Source organism: Mercenaria mercenaria, chromosome 7, assembly GCF_021730395.1.
Source record: "Mercenaria mercenaria strain notata chromosome 7, MADL_Memer_1, whole genome shotgun sequence".
Classification (NCBI taxonomy): Eukaryota; Metazoa; Mollusca; class Bivalvia; order Venerida; family Veneridae; genus Mercenaria; species Mercenaria mercenaria.
In genome coordinates, this window is record NC_069367.1 from 17,667,775 (window position 1) to 17,688,120 (window position 20,346).

Genomic DNA, 20,346 nt, shown 5'->3' on the forward strand with positions numbered 1-20,346 from the left:
TCTGGATAAGCTATATTGACAGTAAAGTGGCAACACATCTGGATAGCGGGCAATACAGAGAGTAAAGTGGCCACACATCTGGTTAGCTATACCGAAAATAAAGTGGCCACACATCTGGATAGGCTATACAGACAGTAAAGTGGCCACACATCTGGATAGGCTATACAGACAGTAAAGAGGCCACACATCTGAATATGCTATACAGACAGCAAAGTAGCCACACATCTCGATAGGCTATATAGACAGTAAAGTGGCCACACACCTGGATAGGTTATATAGACAGTAAAGTGACCATACATCTGGATAGGTTATATATATTGCAAAGTGGATATACATCTTGATAGGCTATATAGACAGTAAAGTGGCCATACACTTGGATAGGCTATATAGATAATAAATTGGATACAAATCTTGATAGGCTATATAGATAATAAATTCGATACACATCTTGATAGGCTATATAGACAGTAAAGTGGCCACACATCTGGATAGGTTATACAGACAGTATAGTGGTCACACATCTGATTAGGTTATATAGACAGTAAAGTGGTCACACATCTAGATAAGTTATATAGACAGAACAGTTGCAACACATCTTGACAAGTTATACAGACAGTAAAGTGACCATACATCTTGATAGGTTATACAGACAGTATAGTGGTCACACATATGGATAGGTTATATAGACAGTCAAGTGGTCACACATCTGGATAGGTTATATAGACAGTAATGTGGGCATGCGTCTAGATAGGATATATAGATAGTAAAGTCGCTACACATCTGGATAGTAACACTGACAGTAAAGTGGTCACACATCTGGATAGGTTTTATAGACAGTAAAGTGGTCACACATCTGGATAGGTTATATAGACAGTATAGTGGTCACACATCTGATTAGGTTATATAGACAGTAAAGTGGTCACACATCTGGATAGGTTATATAGACAGTATAGTGGTCACACATCTGATTAGGTTATATAGACAGTAAAGTGGTCACACATCTGGATAGGTTATATAGGCAGTACAGTTGCAACACATCTTGACAAGTTATACAGACAGTAAAGTGACCAAACATCTTGATAAGTTATTCAGAGAGTATAGTGGTCACACATCTGGATAGGTTATATGGACAGTAAAGTGGTCACAAATCTGGATAGGTTATATAGACAGTAATGTGGTCACACATCTGGATAGGTTATACAGACAGTATAGTGGTCACACATCTTGATAGGTTATACAGACAGTAAAGTGGTCACACATCTGGATAGGTTATACAGACAGTAAAGTGGTCACACATCTGGATAGGTTATACAGACAGTAAAGTGGTGACACATCTGGATAGGCCATAAAGACAGTAAAGTGGTCACACATCTGGATAGGTTATACAGACAGTATAGTGGTCACACATCTGGATAGGTTATACAAACAGTAAAGTGACCATACATCTTGATAGGTTGTACAGACAGTATAGTGGTCACATATCTGGGTAGGTTATACAGACAGTAAGTAAAGTGACCACACATTCTTGATAGATAAAACCCACTTTACTGTCTGTATAAGACAGTAAGATGGTTTTACATCTTGACAGGTTATGTAGACACACATCTTAATAGGCTATATAGACAGTAAAGTGGCTACACACCTGGATAGGCTATATAGACAGTTAAGTGGATACACATCTTGATAGGTTATATAGACAGTAAAGTGACCACACGTCTTGATAGGTTATATAGACATTAAAGTGGCCACACATCTGGATAGGCTATACAGACAGTAAAGTAGGTTTACATATGGATAGGTTATACAGTGAAGTGGCCACACATCTTAATAGGCTATATAGACAGTAACGTGGCTACACACCTGGATAGGCTATATTGATAGTAAAGTGGATACACATCTTGATAGGTTATATAGACAGTAAAGTGGCCACACATCTGGATAGGTTATACAGACAGTATAGTGGTCACACATCTGATTAAGTTATATAGACAGTAAAGTGGTCACACATCTAGATAGGTTAAATAGACAGAACAGTTGCAACACATCTTGACAAGTTATACAGACAGTAAAGTGACCATACATCTTGATAGATTATACAGACAGTATAGTGGTCACACATCTGGATAGGTTATATAGAAAGTAAAGTGGTCACACATCTGGATAGGTTATATAGACAGTAAAGTGGTCACACATCTGGATAGGTTATATAGACAGTACAGTTGCAGCACAAATTGACAAGTTATACAGACAGTAAAGTGACCATACATCTTGATAGGTTATACAGACAGTATAGTGGTCACACATCTGGATAGGTTATATAGACAGTAGAGTGGTCACACATCTGGATAGGTTATATAGACAGTAAAGTGGTCACACATCTGGATAGGATATATAGACAGAAAAGTGGTCACACATTTGGATAGGTTATATAGACAGTAAAGTGGTCACACATCTGGATAGGTTATACAGTCAGTATAGTGGTCACACATCTGGATAGGTTATACAGACAGTATAGTGGTCACACATCTGATTAGGTTATAAAGACAGTAAAGTGGTCACACAACTGGACAGGTTATATAGACAGTACAGTTGCAACACATATTGACAAGTTATACAGACAGTAAAGTGACCATACATCTTGATAGGTTATACAGACAGTATAGTGGTCACACACCTGGATAGGTTATACAGACAGTATAGTGGTCACACACCTGGATAGGTTATATAGACAGTAAAGTGGTCACACATCTGGATAGGTTATATAGACAGTAAAGTGGTCACACATCTGGATAGGTTATATAGACAGTAAAGTGGTCACACACCTGGATAGGTTATACAGACAGTATAGTGGTCACACACCTGGATAGGTTATATAGACAGTAAAGTGGTCACACATCTGGATAGGTTATACAGACAGTATAGTGGTCACACACCTGGATAGGTTATATAGACAGTAAAGTGGTCACACATCTGGATAGGTTATATAGACAGTACAGTTGCAGCACAAATTGACAAGTTATACAGACAGTAAAGTGACCATACATCTTGATAGGTTATACAGACAGTATAGTGGTCACACACCTGGATAGGTTATACAGACAGTATAGTGGTCACACACCTGGATAGGTTATATAGACAGTAAAATGGTCACACATCTGGATAGGTTATATAGACAGTAAAGTGGTCACACATCTGGATAGGTTATATAGACAGTAAAGTGGTCACACACCTGGATAGGTTATACAGACAGTATAGTGGTCACACACCTGGATAGGTTATACAGACAGTAAAGTGGTCACACATCTGGATAGGTTATACAGACAGTATAGTGGTCACACACCTGGATAGGTTATATAGACAGTAAAGTGGTCACACATCTGGATAGGTTATATAGACAGTAAAGTGGTCACACATCTGGATAGGATATATAGACAGAAAAGTGGTCACACATCTGGATAGGTTATATAGACAGTAAAGTGACCATACATCTTGATAGGTTATACAGACAGTATAGTGGTCACACACCTGGATAGGTTATACAGACAGTATAGTGGTCACACACCTGGATAGGTTATATAGACAGTAAAGTGGTCACACATCTGGATAGGTTATATAGACAGTAAAGTTGTCACACATCTGGATAGGTTATACAGACAGTATAGTGGTCACACATCTGGATAGGTTATATAGACAGTAAAGTGGTCACACATCTGGATAGGTTATATAGACACTAAAATGGACACACATGTGGATGACAGGTTATATAGACAGTAACGTGGGCATGCATCTAGATAGGTTATAAAGATAGTAAAGAAAATAGTAATATAAAGATACATGACGCATTCATCTACACATTAAAAATTAATGTAAAAGTAACATAATCGGGCTAAGTAATATTAATATCATTAAACTAGTATTTCATTAGTATAATCTAAGTACAGCTAAATCATTTTACATCATATATGTCTGCAAGACTTCTACACAACAAAACGAGTCTTTTCATATACACATACTGTTTAGAGTTAAATGCATCAGACATGTTCTTGATGTTAACAACTACTAACGAATATTATTTCGAAATTTCGAAATTTGACATAAATTTACAAATCTAAAAATATCTTTAAACAAGTATTTTGTGGTTTATTTCACCTGATAAAAATGTTTACCTTGCAGATACTGAAGTTGATGTTTTGCCGAATTCAAAATGCTCCAGATACTTGGACAGGTCAATAAAAGATGAACAGATTTGTGTACATAGAAATAAAGGGCAAAGGAAGAAATGTCCGGTAATATCGACTTTAAACAATGTTTACCCCATTTTAACTTGAATCTACGGGTGGGCACATAGTTAAACACTGGTCATTGCTTTCAGAGAAGTGGTGGTTTCAACACCGCTACTTTGGAAGGGGATTTAAGTAAAAAGTCCATTCATGTAAATGACTTATTCTTGCATGTAAATTACATTCATACAATGGTAAATTGATATTCTAATATTCTTTGTCCAATTTCTAATTCCTATGTCCAATTTTCTAATTTGTTTGTTTTGAAAAGATAATCAGTAGTGTAAAACATAACATTTTATCACAAAAATTCCTGCACGCAAAATGGATTTTACATATTTTGTTATGTTTGAATTGTTAAATGCTGAAGTTTTAATTTTTCTACGCCGTATTTCTTTCTCTAGGTCCTAATTTGCTAATCACTGACTGTAAATTTCATAATACACTTTATAAATGTTTCATGAAGTCTCATTATTCGCATTCTTTTCATTCAGAAAATATTTTTCTTACTTTCAAACATGTATAACATAATTTTGAAGTTATAATAGGAAACTTGTCTCGTACGCATTTAAAAGATACAATCTGAAAAATAGAATTTAGAAGGATATCAGTGATATTGGTATCCAGCTACATAGATATTATAACAAGAAGGAACCAGAAATACCCATCCCCAGCTTTTATATACCAATAAAAGAAATTGTTCTTTGTTTCATATAAAATTCAGCTACTTCAGAACAATTGTGTTACAGTTTCTAGATTTTCACTCCGTCGTAGACCTATTTTCCGCAAGATATCCATACATTTGCCTCAAGAAAACGAAAAGAAAAAGGGGTGTTGAATAGTATGTAGTGCAATTCAAGTCAACTGAAGTCAGGTACCCTCATGTTGCCGCATTTCAGAAAGCGGTCCGCAGAATAAACACCCTACTTTCGTTTTCAGGTAAACAACTCGACAACATGCGAATTTTAGCATGAAAAGTGTCCTATTTTAGGTAAAATTCATTCCACGAGTGAAATAATGCCCATTTGGCCCCCGATTTACGCGCAAATGCGCGGAAAATGGAAAAAAATAGGATCTATTTATTAGGGACTTCTTTCGATACACCACGGAAACACTTTTTGACCGAATTACTGCAATATAACCTATAATATTTGACTGGCATATCATAGTAGGTTCCCCCCCCCCCCACACACCCTTGAAGATTATCCGATTATCAATATTGGTTTCTGGTTTCCCTGCTGATATCACTTTGAGCAATAGATTATATAGGAAATTTATTTTCAATGATTAATTTCAAATATGTACTTTAGTTTTAGCACATATGACAGTATAGTAGACAGAAATGGTAGACATAGTAAGAATCTCCTGGGAAATAAGCGGACACGACATATATGAAAAACAGCTGAGTAACTGGTAGACATGATAAGATTCTCCTGTCAGATAAGTGGATGCGATATACATTTAAAGGAGAAACAGTAGCCTGGGAAGCCGTTGATAATATTTATGCTTTGTCAGAAGAAATAATACATAATATCTATGCATTGATCCGACTTAATTTGCGCTAATTAGTGTTAATTGGCATTCATCTAGTTTCTGATATAATCAACGCCTGGAGAAATCTGAAGGAGTTTCCATGTCAGTGCTGATTATCGATTTTCTATAATTAGCCTAATTAACATATGATCGTATTTGCGCTTGTTTGAAACAAAAACGAGGCAATTCTGCTGAAAACTCGGCAATTTTCGTAGATCACTAGGTCTTCATTTATATAACATCTCGATGGCTATGACGCAAACTTAAGTTTACTGACATATTTAAAAGTTATTACAACTTGCTGGAAAAGCTATGGGAGGTAAAAACTGGTATTTGTCTATGGCTCGGAAACCTTCGGAAGTATACGATTCCGATCTGTCTTTTCCGTGAGAATTCCGTTTCTATTTTAAGCCATGGATTATTGCTTTCAGAAGTTATCGTTCTTTATCAGACATCCACATATTTCAAGTGTAATATAGGTGGCGCTGCGGTCGGAAAACAGGTTTCCCCAGGCTGTCAATTTGCAGGAAGAAAAAAAGTTAGGATTTGTCAGACTGGATTCCCAGGCTAGAGAAACAGCTGAGAAATTAGTAAACATACTAACAATCCACTGGGAAATTAGTAGACGTGTGAGGTAGAGATGAGGATTTGGTAAATATACTAATAATCGCCTGGAAAATCAGTGGACACAACACATATACGAGACACAGCTGGTGAAATATTAGAAATAGTTAAAATCTAATCAATATTGGTTTCCCTGCTGATATCACTTTGAGCAATAGATTATATAGGAAATTTATTTTTAGTAGACAGAAATGGTAGACATAGTTAAAATCTCCTGGGAAATAAGCAGACACGATATATATGAAACACAGCTGAGTAATTAGTAGACATACAAACAATCTACTGGGAAATAATTGGAGGTGTGAGGCGAGATGAGGAATTGGTAGATATACTAATAATTTCCTGGGAAACGAGTGGACACGATAAATATGAAACACAGCTTAGTAACTGGAACACATAATAAGAATCTCCAGTGAGATAAGTGGACATGATATATTGGAGAAACAGCTGAGAAATTAGTAGACATGCTAACAATCTACTAGGAAATTAATGGACCTGTGATGCAGAGATGAGTAATTGGTAGATATACTAATAATCTCCTGGAAAATAAGTGGACACAACACATATGAGACACAGCTGACGAAATGTTAGACATAGTAGAAATCTCCTGGAAAAAAAATTCATGTATATGAGTGGACACGATATATAGGAGAAACAGCTGAGAAATTAGTCGACATACTTACAATCCACTGGGAAATAAGTGGACGTGTGAGGCAGAGATGGGGAAATTGTAGATATTTTAATAATCTCATTGGAAATAAGTGGACACAACACATTTGAGACACAGCTTATGAAATGGTAGACATAATTAGAATCTCCTGTGAGATAAGTGGATACGATATACATGAATAGGAGAAACAGCTGAGAAATCAGTAGACATACTAAGAAATCAATGGGAAATAAGTGGACGTGTAAGGCAGAGATGAGGAACTGGTAGATATAGCTGAGTAACTATTAGACATAATAAGAATCTCCTGTATATAAGTGGCCACGATATATAGGAGAAACAGCTGAAAAATTAGTAGACATACTAACAATACAGTGGGAAATAAGTGGACGTATGAGGCGGAGATGAGGAACGGGTAGATATACTATATAATCTCCGGGGAAATAGGTGGACACAACACATATTAGACACAGCTGATGGTATGGTAGACATAGTAAGAATTTCCAGGGAAATAACTGGACACGACATATATGAAACGCAGCGCTGAGTAACTGGTAGACATAATAAGAATCTCCAGTGAGATAAGTGGATACGATATATAGGAGACACAGCTGAAGAATTGGTAGACATACGAACAATCCACTGGGAAATAAATGGACGTGTGAGGCAGAGATGAGGAATTGGTAGATATACTAATAATCTCCAGGGACATAAGTGGACACAACACATATGAGACACAGCTGACGAAATGGTAGACACAGTAAAAATTTCCTGGGAAATAAGCGGACACGACATATATGAAACTAAGCTGAGTAACTGGTAGACAATAAGAATCGCCTATGAGATAAATGGACACGATATGTAGGAGATAAGCTGAATAATTGGTAGATATACTAATATTCTGCTGGGAAATAAGTGGACACAACATATATGAGACACGGCTGACGAAATAGTAGACATAGTAAGAATTTCCTGGGAAATAAGTAGGCACGACATATATAAAACACTGCTGAGTAACTGGTAGACATGATAAGAATCTCCTGTGAGATAAGTGGACACGATATATAGGAGGCACAGCTGAAGAATTGGTAGACATAATAAGAATATACTGGGAAATAAGTGGACACAATATATATGAGACACTGTTGAGAAATGTTATACTTTAAAAGAATTTATTGGGAATTAAGTGGACGCAGTATATATCAGACACAGCTGGGGAAATGAAAGGAACAATAAGAATACAAAACATATGTTTGATTAAGTGTATGAACTGTCAAGTTTACCTTACATCACATTAAAACATTTCTCTCCAGTGTGTATTTGCACTTTTCATTAAGTGTCTGGACTCTCAAGTTTACCTTATACAACATTAAAACATTTCTCTCAAGTATGTATTTTCCTGTTTGTAGTGGGTATTTTGTTTTGTTTTTGGCATCGCGACGTACGTTTTGTATATTTAATGTTTGGCTTTTGAGAAATCAATTTCAATTTTTTTAAAGTTGCAAAACTGCAAACTATAAATGCTTCATACATACCCCATGATAAATAATAATAATAAATATAATGAAAAATATTTGCGACATACTCTGGATTTTTTGAGCCCGGTGTGGGGTGAAATAAGAGGACCCAGGAAAAAAGCTGAGTAAATGGTACACATAGTAAGAATCTCTTGCGAAACAAATCGGCACTATATATATGAGGCACAGCTGAGGAAAGGGTACACATAGTATGAGACACATAATATGATTCCACTGGGTAATAGGGGGAAACGATATATATGTGATAATTGGTGTACATAAAATGAATCGCCTGGGAAATAAGTGGACATATGTGAAACAGCTGAGGAAACGGTAGACAAAAATAAGAAACTTTTGGGAAATCAGTAGACATGATATATACGAGACACAGCCGAGGAATTGATAGACATAATAATAATCTCTTGGGAAAAAAGTTAACTCTATATATATGAGACACAGCTGATGAATTGGTTGAAAAAAAGTAAGAATCAATTGGGAAAGAAGTGGACTCGATATATATGAGGCACAGCCGAGGAATTGAAAGACATAAAAAGAATCCCCTGGGAAATAAGTGGACATATGAGACACAGCTGAGGAAATGGTAGACAATATGAGAATCTTCTAGGAAATAAGTGGACACGATATAAATGCTAAACAGCCGAGGAATTGATAGATGTAAAAAAGAATCCCCTGGGAAATAAGTGGACACATATGGCACAGCTGAGGAATTGGTAGACATAAAAGAAACTCCTTGGAAAAAAGTGGACACAATATATATAACACACCGCAGAGGAATTGGTAAACAAATTAAGAATCTCCTAGGAAATAAGCGGACACGATATATATATGAGACGCAGCTGATGAATTGGTTGAAAAAATAAGAATCCACTTGGGAAAATGTTGAGACGATATATGTGAGTAACAGCCGAAGAATCGATAGAAACTTCTGAAATAAATGGACACAATATATATGACACACAGCCGAGGAATTGGTAGAAAATACAAAGGATCCCTTGGGAAATAAGTGGGCATAGGGGACACAGCGAGGAATTTGTAGACAAAATAAGAAACTTCTGGGAAATAAATGGACACGATATATATGAGACACAGCTGAGGATTTTGTAGACTTAATAAGAATCCCCTGGGATATAAGTGAACACGATATATATGAGACACAGCTGACAAATTAGTTGACATAATAAGAATCCACTGGGAAATAAGTGGACACGATAAATATGAGACACAGCCGAGGAATTTGTAGACATAATAAGAAACTTCTGGGACAAAAGCGGACACGATATATATGAGACACAAATGAGGAATTTGTAGATATAAGATGATTCCCCTGGGAAATACATGGATATATTTGACACAGCTGAGGAATTGGTAGACAAAATAAGAAACGTCTGGGAAATAAGTGGACACGATATATTTAAGACACAGATGAGGAATAGGTAGACATATTCAGAATCCCATTGGAAGTAAGGAGACACGATACATATGAGTCACAGCCGAGGAATTGATAGACATAATAAGAAACTTCTGGGAAAAAGTGGGGGGAAAAATAGGTATACAATGGAGGCCTGTTGTTGGTTTTTTGGTCTAAATTTTGAGAAAACTTTATTCCTTTGCCAAAATAGTTGGGTGAGGGACAAGTGATTCGAAGCCAGCGACTTTAACCACCATTTTCTCGTGCACAGTCACTCTTGTAAATAAGTACAGTAAATATCTAATTGCATAACTTTATGTGTTAACGTTCGTTAAATAAAGATATTATTATTATTATTATCATTATTATCATTTATATTATTATCATAATTATCTGATATGCCTTCAAGAAATGTTTTAAAAATAAAAACATGCAGAAATAATGTAATTGATGATAAGACTGAACACCATTAAGTTCTATTTCAAGGAATACGTAGGATTTAATCCTTTGGGGCTCCATAGCAGACTAATCGTACCATAAATACGGGTCGCTATTACCGCTATCATACACCGACTGACTACGCAGACGCCTTTAAAGTGCCATCAAACGAGGGCCATATACCGACATCGACAGCTAGGACTACGGAATTTTTTATTTTTCTTTGTATCTGGGAAATTTGAATCTTTTTTTATTGCAGAATTTGATCGAAGTTAAACTTTCATTTATGTTATTAACATGTCTGTCTGTCCATCCGTAGATACAATCTTGTGACCATCTTCCTCATCCCCTGACACATATGGAACTTACACAATGATCATAAACGTGTTGGCATGGGTTTAGGTTTCTTCCTCGTTTTGATGGACATTTAAGGGTCCGCGGACGGTCGATCCGCTGACATAACTGGTATGTGACTAAAAGTAAAATGCAACAAAAACATTTTTATAACAGAAAATAACAAGATAAAATAATAAAATAACAACTGAATGAGAACACTACAGTACAGGCCATCTCCTATGAACGGGTATAAGTAAGAAGAATCATATATCAAGTGCTACACAACCTGAGCAACGTATTTTGGACTAAATTTCATGATAGACAATCTGCCTAGTCCGATCCGGAGGAACAGGTAGGAGACTAAAAGTAAAACATTAAAAGCATACAAAAACATTTGACAGAAAATAAAAAGAATATATTTAAACGAAAGCATGTTGTAAAAGCTATAACAGATGAGGATCATTCATTACTTACAAATCATCGCAAAAGGTAACATAGAGCATATGTAATGTTACACAAAAAGTTCACTGAAAGTCATGAAAAAATTCCTGTTTTTTTTTTTGTTGAATTTGTACTGTAGTCCGTTTAAACTGAGTAAGAATGGAACAATTTTGTCAACAACTTACGACAATAACCGTTAATCTATATATACATGTATTTTTGAATAGCCGTCTAAAGGCAAGGGGGTGGGGGGTAGGGTAATTAGCATTGTTAATGACGCATAGAAAGATAAAATGTCCAAAATTCACTGTGATAAACATGTCATCGGTAGAACTGTTTAATAAGTTAGTTATGTGTCTATATTTAATATGCCCGGTTGTATGATTATTATTTCTATACTATATTACAATGTATCAAAATTCACAAGAAGCCAAACTTTATGAAACATGTTTTTCTTGAATTTCAAAACGAACTCCAAACACCTTTTTCCTTGAGACAGCTCATATTAGAAAGGTATATTGCATGTGAAAATTAATTATCAAAAGATGAATCAATCAAACTTTCTCATTTGTACTAAAAACATAACGTACATATACACACGACACATAGTAAAAATGTGTACACCATATAATGTTGTCACTAATCTTAGACACTGTCTGTTTCTTTCTCCAGTTTGTGCTTAGTGTCCGCTAGTCAGACAGTCATTTCTTCTTCGTCGATTTCCAACATAATTTTGTTGGCATTTTACGGGGTGTTTCTATTTTAATATGTACCTTCCTGGGTGATTTTTTTGCAACCGTTATGTAGCTAAATTGAAGGAAGGGATTTCTTATTAAAATGTAGTAATAATGAGCAATAATAAAACGTATCAAATTATAACATTTAGTGATTTGCAATGGTTATATATACTAAAATCGATTTTCTGGAGTTTCCAATTTTGCTCTTGTTGCCATAAGTTTTACGGACGTTTTCGGATTGGAGGTCTGTATGGACTTGTTCTTTAGTTAGCCAATCCCAGTTCTGGACGCATGATACGAAAGAAAGCATTCCCTGAAAGTATTATTTAAAAGATCACGGGGATTAACCCTGAAAATAGATGACAAATATCTTTATGTAAGCAAGACATTTTGATTTTCAACTACAATTATTGCACAACTTCTCTGGAACTGGCTTTTGTACTTAAGGGCTGGATTTCTCGAAACATTTTATCCTGTACTAAGAAGATTAACCTGTTAAGAGCAGTCGAATATATAATGCAATAACAGACTTTTCCTCTTCTGACATGCTTAAATATTTCGAGAAATTTGACCCAGAGCGATAGTTTGAGTACATTTTTGGATTTGAGCAACTTGTTGACTCAGACCCAATTTATATACATGGAGTAAAAGAAACTACGTTCACGTAACATAGCAATGACTCAATAATACTATGAAATCTTTAAAACTACTCATTAGATCAATATAACTTTTTAATAAGAAGAGTATTGTTATACCTGTGTAAATTGTCTTTACACTGCTTACAACCAAATGATGATGTTGGTGTTCGGAGACCACCGGCGGTCTTAATTTCCTTCATACTGCAAAACCGACAAGCATTTGTTCGCCCTGACATTGAGATAATTTCGTGTGAGTCTGCAAACTCTCGGTCAATGGTATCAACAACCTGCGTTTGTTTGGGTTTCCTAATTCCTGAACGGTAACCTTCCATACTCTAGCTACCATGTTTCTATCTTTAATTTGACGTGTCATATGCTGTCCTTTGTTCATTGTACTAACCGAAACCAGGAATTATAATGTATTACATGTATTACATTATTCCTGCCGAAACATCCTTCTGTCGGACTAATTTCTGTGGTTTCAAATCATATGGCAAGAATTTTCGCCCTTATTAAAAGACACACAAAGATGGGTTGAGCTGGCAAGGAACGCCTGTGCCAAAGGGATTGGTGTGTAGAATGTGTCTAGAAGCACTATACGGTTCAACCAGATGTTCAACAACCTTCCTCGTTAGTTCTACTTCTTTTTTTCCCCCTCTAATATAAACTTTAAACTTCCAAAGATATGCAGAAACTGCATCTGCTAAAACGAATATTTTAAAGCCTCTCTTTAATACATACTATTAACTAAATGTTTATCTATTTATCTTTTTATACTGCAACACTCCTCTTTACGAGTATTACGTGCAGCTGCGCGCCTGTACAAGAATTTTAAAAGTAGAATGGACAGGAGAATAAAAGTAATACACGATGTGTATTGCAAACATGAATATAGTTGACAGTGTTAAAAACAAGAAGGGATTACAGATAAAAGCAGTTTAAAGAAACTGTTCTATCATGTTAAGCATTGTGTGCAAGTTTGATTACACCCTGCCTAAACTGGTTCAGGGTTGGGTCTTGCACAAGTTGTACTGGAAGGGAATGCCAAAGCACTATGGTGCCTGGGAAAAAGAGTACTTATAGTAATTACAGGGAGTGAGGATCTAGGTATAGGAGTGGGGATACATATGTCTTGTTAGACAGGATTGGGGAGGGGGAGGGGCTGACATAGGGAGGAAGTGGTACAGCAACCAAACCTCTCTGCAAATAATTACCACAGTAGACGTTTTCAGGAAGAACGAATTTCAATGTAGTACCGCAGTGTAGTTTTACTCGTCCTGTTACTAAGAACTATAGTAGACTTTTGTGAGAAACTTGAATTTTAAGGCAGTGCTACAGTGTAGTTATACATATTAAATGAAATTAAGTGCACTTCCACAGTGCTGAGAAAGTTACCCTGCGAAAGGATTATACTAGTAATCAAAACTTATCCTGTAGGCATTATTTATTCCCCCGATTACCACAGTAGTTTAATGCAGGGCATGCAAAACCAAAGGGAGTGCCGCAGCGTATTAATACATATTCGCACAAAATAGCATGATGCAGTGGCCGTTTAAATATGTGACTTTTAATCAATAACATTAACTGTTTGTTTTATCTGCATATATATACCATAGTAGACTATTGCAGGAAACAAGAAACTATAAGTTGTGCCACAGTGTAGTTATACCAATAACCACACAATGGACATAACTATCATAATGTAGCAACCGTTTTACATAAAAATTACCGCAGCATAAAAATGTAGTATATTTTTGTTAATTCCTTCTATTTTCAATTGCGAAAATATACAGTTTTTACCCAAATACTGCATTATACGCTATGGAAATGAGCACCCCCATTTTTCTGGCACGTATTAGTCGTCTGCGGTAGCCCGTCTGCAAAACAGTAGCGGTAATGGAGAACCCCAAAAATATAGTCTGCATTTGGCGTCTCAGGTAGTGCGTCGGTGTACGATAGCGGTAGTCGAAAGGATATAGGGAAGTTAAGCATTTCTAGAATTTAGTAAGCTGTGTCTCGTATATATCGTGCCCACTTATTTCCAATGAGATTCTTATTGTGTATACCGATTCCTCAGTCGTGTCTCATATATATGTTTTCCACTTGTTTCCGAGCAGATTCTTATTATATCTACCAATTCCTCAGCTGTGTCTCATGTATCCATTTATTCATTCGGAGATTCTAACGGTGTCTACGATTTCGTCAGCTGTGTTACAAATACATCGTGTCCACTTATTTCTTAGTGGATTCCTATTATGTATAGCATGTCCTCACCTGTGTCAAATACATGTCGTGTCCACTTATTTCCTAGGTGATTCTTATTATGTCTACCAATCCCTCAGCTGTGTCTCATATCGTGTCCATTCATCTCGCAGGAGATTTGTATTGTGTCTTCCAGTTATTCATCTCTATCTCAACTACGTTGTGTCCTCTTATTTCTAAGGAGATTCTTACAATGTCTACCAGTTCGTGTCTCATATGTTTTCTGTCCACTTTATTCCCGGGAGATTCTTATTATTCCTACCATTTCATCAGCTGTGTCTGGTATATATCGCGTCCACTTAATATCCAATAGAATCTTATTAAGTATAGCATTTCTAAACATTGTCTCATATATATCGTGTTCAATTATTTCCTTCGAGAGTCTTATTATGTGTACCTATTCCTCTGCTGTGTCTCATATTTCGTGTCCACTTATTTCCCAGAAGATTCTAAATACGTCTACCAACACCTCAGCTGTGTTGCATTTGTCCACTTATTTCCCAGGTGATTCTTACTATGCCAACCATATCCTCAGGTGTGTCTTGTATATATCGCGTCCAATTAATTCCCAATAGATTCTTAGTAAGTATAGCATTTCTCAACAGAGTCTCATATAAATCGTGTCCATATAATCCCTGCTGGAAGGTCTTATTATGTCCACCATTTCCTCAGCTGTGTCTCATATATATCGTATCCACTTATTTCCCAGGAAAATCTTATTACCTTTACCGATTCCTCAGCTGTGTCTCATATTCATTTTGTCCACTTATCTCCCAAGAAATTCTTGTTATGACCACCATTTCATCAGCTGTGTCTCATATGTATTGTGTCAAATAATTCCTATGTGATTCTTATAATATCTACCAATTCCTCAGCTGTGTCTCATATATCGAACCCACTTATTTTTGAGGAGATTCTTACTATGTCTTCCATTTCGTCATCTGCGTCCCATATGTATTATTCAGCAGTGTTTCATATATATCGTGTCCACTTATTTCCAAGTGGATTCTTATTATGTCCACCAATTCCTCAGCTGTGTCTCATATATCCACTTATTTCCCAGGTGATTCATATTATATCTACAAATTTGTCAGCTGTTTCCCATATGTCCGCTTATTTCCCAGGTTATTTATAATGTCTACCTATTCCTCTGCTGTATCTCATAAATATCGTGTACACTTATTTGTGAAGTTATTTCTATGAGGTACTTATTGTGTCTTCTATTTTTTTCAGCTGTATCTCATATATGTAGGTTACCTTATTTCCCAGGATATTCTTATTCTTTCTACCTTTTCCTCAGCTTATTTCCTAGGTGATTCTTATTATGTCTACAGTTCCTTAGCTATGTCTTATATTTATCGCATGCACTTCTTTGTGAAGTTATTTCCCATGAAATTCGTATTGTGTCTTTTGTTTATTCATCCGTATCTCATGTATGTCGTGTCCACTTATTTCCCAGGAGATTCTTATAATGTCTTCCAATTATTCAACCGTGTCTCATATATATCATGTCCGCTTATTTCCCTGTAGATTTTTATTATGTCTATCAATTCCTCGGTTGTTACTTATATATCGTGTCCATTTATTTCCCAGTGGATTCCTGTTCCTACTAATTCCTCAGCTGTTTCTCATATGTCAAGTTAGTCTCCATGTGATTCCTATTATGTCTATCAGTTCCTCAGCTGTGTCTGATATATATCGCGTGCATTTATATGTGAAGTTATTTATATGAGATTCTTATTGCGTCTACTATTTACTCAGCTGTATTTCATATATGTTATGTCCACTTATATCCCAGGATATTTTTATTATTTCTATCGATTATTCAGCCGTGTCTAAAATAAATTATGTCCACTTATTTCCCAGTAGATTCTTATTATGTCCACTATTTCCTCAGCTCTGTCTCATATATATCGTGTGCATTTATATGTGAAGTTATTTATATGAGATTCTTATTGCGTCTACTATTTACTCAGCTGTATTTCATATATGTTATGTCCACTTATATCCCAGGATATTTTTATTATTTCTATCGATTATTCAGCCCTGTCTAAAATAAATTGTGTCCACTTATTTCCCAGTAGATTCTTATTATGTCCACCATTTCCTCAGCTCTGTCTCATATATATCGTGTCCACTTATTTCCCAAATGATTCTTATCATTACTTCCATTTCCTCAGCTGTGTCCCATATGTCCACTTATTTCCAAGAAGATTCTTACTATGTCTACCATTTCGTCAGATGTGTCTCATATGCATTGTGTCCACTTATTTCCCATACGAGTCTTATTATATCTACCAATGCCTTAGCTGTGTCTTATATAGAAAGTGGATATAAGGAGATTCTTATTACATGTATATTTACCATTTATTCAGCCGTGTCTCATATATATTGTGTCCACTTATTTCCCAGTAGATTCTTATTATGTCTACCCTTCCGTCAGCTGTGTCTCATATGTCCACTTATTTCTCAGAGGATTTTTACTATGTCTACCAATTCCTCAGCTGTGTCTTATATAAAGATGTCCACTTATTTCCCAGTAGATTCTTATTACATGCATACCTACCATTCATTCAGCCGTGTTTCGTATATATCGTGTCCACTTATTTCCCAGTAAATTGTAATTGCTAGTATATCTACCATCTCCTCAGCTGTGTCTCATATATATCGTGTCCACTTATTTCCTAGATGACTCTTATTATGTCTTCCAATCCCTCAGCTGTGTGTCATATATATCATGTCCACTTATTTCCAAGAAAATTCTTACTATGTCTACCATTTCTTTAGCTGTGTTTCATATGTCCCCTTATTTCCCAGAAGGGTCTAACTTTGTCTTTAGTCAGCTGTTTCGCATATGTATTTTGTCCATTTTTTTTTGTATTTTGTCCAATTTTCCCCCATATGATTCTTATTACATCTACCAATTCTTCAGCTGTGTCTTATATAGAAAGTGTCCACTTATTTCCTAGGAGATTCTTATTACAGTGCAACCTCTGTAGAGCAACACCCTTTGGGAGATACAAATATTGACTGTTATGTAGAGATTGTTGTTCTGGCGAGGTAAATTTGATAGTATTTTTCAGCTTAGGAAGTTTTGATGCATTTGTTATAGAGAGGTTTTTGCTTAAGAGAGGTCCGCTCTAGAGAGGTTGTACTGTACATGTATATCTATCATTTTTCCTATATATATATCCACTTATTTCCCAGGTGATTCTTATTATGTCTACCAATTCGTCTGCTGTTTCTCATATGACCGCTTATTTCGCAGGTTTTTCTTATTATGTCTATCTGTTCCTCAGTTGTATCTCATATATATCATTTGAACTTATTTGTGAAGTTATTTCTATGAGATTCTTATTGCGTCTACTATTTTCTCAGCTAAATCTCATATACGTAGGTTCACTTATTTCCAAGGAAATTCTATTATTTCTACCCTTTCCTCAGCTGTGTACCATATATATGTGTCCGCTTATTCATCCGGATATTCTTACTGTATCTAGGATGTAATCAGCCGTGTCTCATATATATCATGTCCATATTTTTCTCAGTGGAACCTTATTACGTCTACCAATGCCCTAGCCGTTTCTCATATGTCCGCTTATTTCCCAGGTGATTATTGTTATGTCTACCAGTTCCTCAGTTATGAGTCACATATATCGTGTGCACCTCTTTTTGAAGTTATTTCCCAGGAAAATTCGTATTGTGTCTATTATTTACTCAACCGTATCTTATTTATGTCGTGTCCACTTATTTCCCATTAGATTCTTATTATATCTACCTTTTCCTCAGCTGTGTATCATATATATTGTGTGCACTTACTCACCCGGAAATTCTTACTGTAGCTACGATGTCATCAGCTGTGTCTCAAATGTATCGTGTCCACTTATTTTCCAATGGATTCTTTATTATGTCTACCAACTCCTCAACTGTTTCTCACATGTCCGCTTATTTCCTAGGTGATTCTAATTTTGTCTACCAGTTCCTCAGCTGTATCTCATATATCATGCACTTATTTGTGAAGTTATTTCCTTTGATATTCTTATTGTATCTACTACTTACTCAGCTGTATCTCATATATGTCGTGTCCACTTACTTCCCAGGAGATTCTTATTATGACTACCAATTATTCAGCCGTGTTTCATATATATCGTGTCCACTTATTTCCCGGTAGATTCTTCTTATCTCTACTTTTTCCTCAGCTATGTATTATATATATTGTGACGGTCCATTTATTCACCCGGAGATTCTTACTGTATCTACGATCTCTTCAGCTGTGTCTCAGATATATCGTGTCCACTTCTTTCCCAGAAGATTCTTATGATGTCTACCAGTTCCTCAGCTGTGTCTCATATGTCCACTTATTTCACAGGTGATTCTTATTATGTCTACCAATTACTCAGCTGTGTCTCATATATATCGTTTTCATTTTTATGCCCCAAAAGGGAGGCATATTAGTTTTCAACTGTCCGTCCGTTCGTTAGTTCGTTAGTTAGTTCGTTCGTCGTCACAACGTTAACTTTTTGCATGAAGGCACTTTACTCGCGAACCACTGCACCCAGGACCTTCAAACTTCACTTGCTGATAGTACTTATTGAGTACACGACCCCTACTGACTTTCAGGTCACCAGGTCAAAGGTCAAGGTCACCATGTCAAACGTTAACTTTTTGCATGAAGGCACTTTACTCGCGAACCACTGCACCAAGGGCCTTCAAACTCCACATGCTGATAGTACTTATTGAGTACACGACCCCTACTGACTTTGGGGTCACCAGGTCAAAGGTCAAGGCGCTGCGGGGGGCATTTGTCACCACTAGTGACAGCTCTTGTTTCTAAGAAGCATCTTATTTTGCCTACGATTTCCTCAGGTGTGTCAGGTATATATCGCGTCCACTTATTACCAAATAGAATGTTATTAAGTATAGCCTTTCTCAGCAGTGTCTCATATATATCGTGTCCACTTATTTCCCAGGTGATTTTTATTGTCTACCAATTCATCAGCTGTGTCTCATATACATCGTTTCCATTTTTCCCAGAAGTTTCTTATCATGCCTACCATTTCCTCATGTATCTCGTCCACTTATTTCCAAAAAGAATGTTATTAAGTATAGCATTTCTCAGCAGTGTCTCATATATATAGTGTCATGATTCTTGTCAAGAAACTATTTTTAGACTATGAGGATATCTTCAAACATTTCAGCCAACTTCCACCTTTGAGTTTTAGTCAGTCATATAAGTGTATTAGCCAAATTTATATACGGAAGCTTAAATGAATGTCTTAAACCCAGAGATTAATTAGTTAGTGACCATTTTGTAAGTCGTCGAACTAGTCAATTTAGGTTTTGAGATGCTCCCTGAAGTTATATTAAGGTTATAACACACCAAATAGTTCTTGTTCTTTATTCTATATAAAATTGACATATTTCTAATGACCGCAGCACACATC

General features: G+C 36.0%; 1 protein-coding gene across 1 annotated transcript in view; it reads left to right on the top strand.

Moving 5' to 3' along the window:
- The window catches only part of LOC123554819 (uncharacterized), a 64,372-nt gene that overhangs the window by 26,775 nt on the left and 17,251 nt on the right, over positions 1-20,346 (top strand). The window contains exon 4 of the mRNA XM_045345169.2: positions 4,174-4,286. Within this exon, the coding sequence (XP_045201104.2) occupies positions 4,174-4,286 (113 nt within the window). The remainder of the gene's footprint in view (positions 1-4,173; positions 4,287-20,346) is intronic.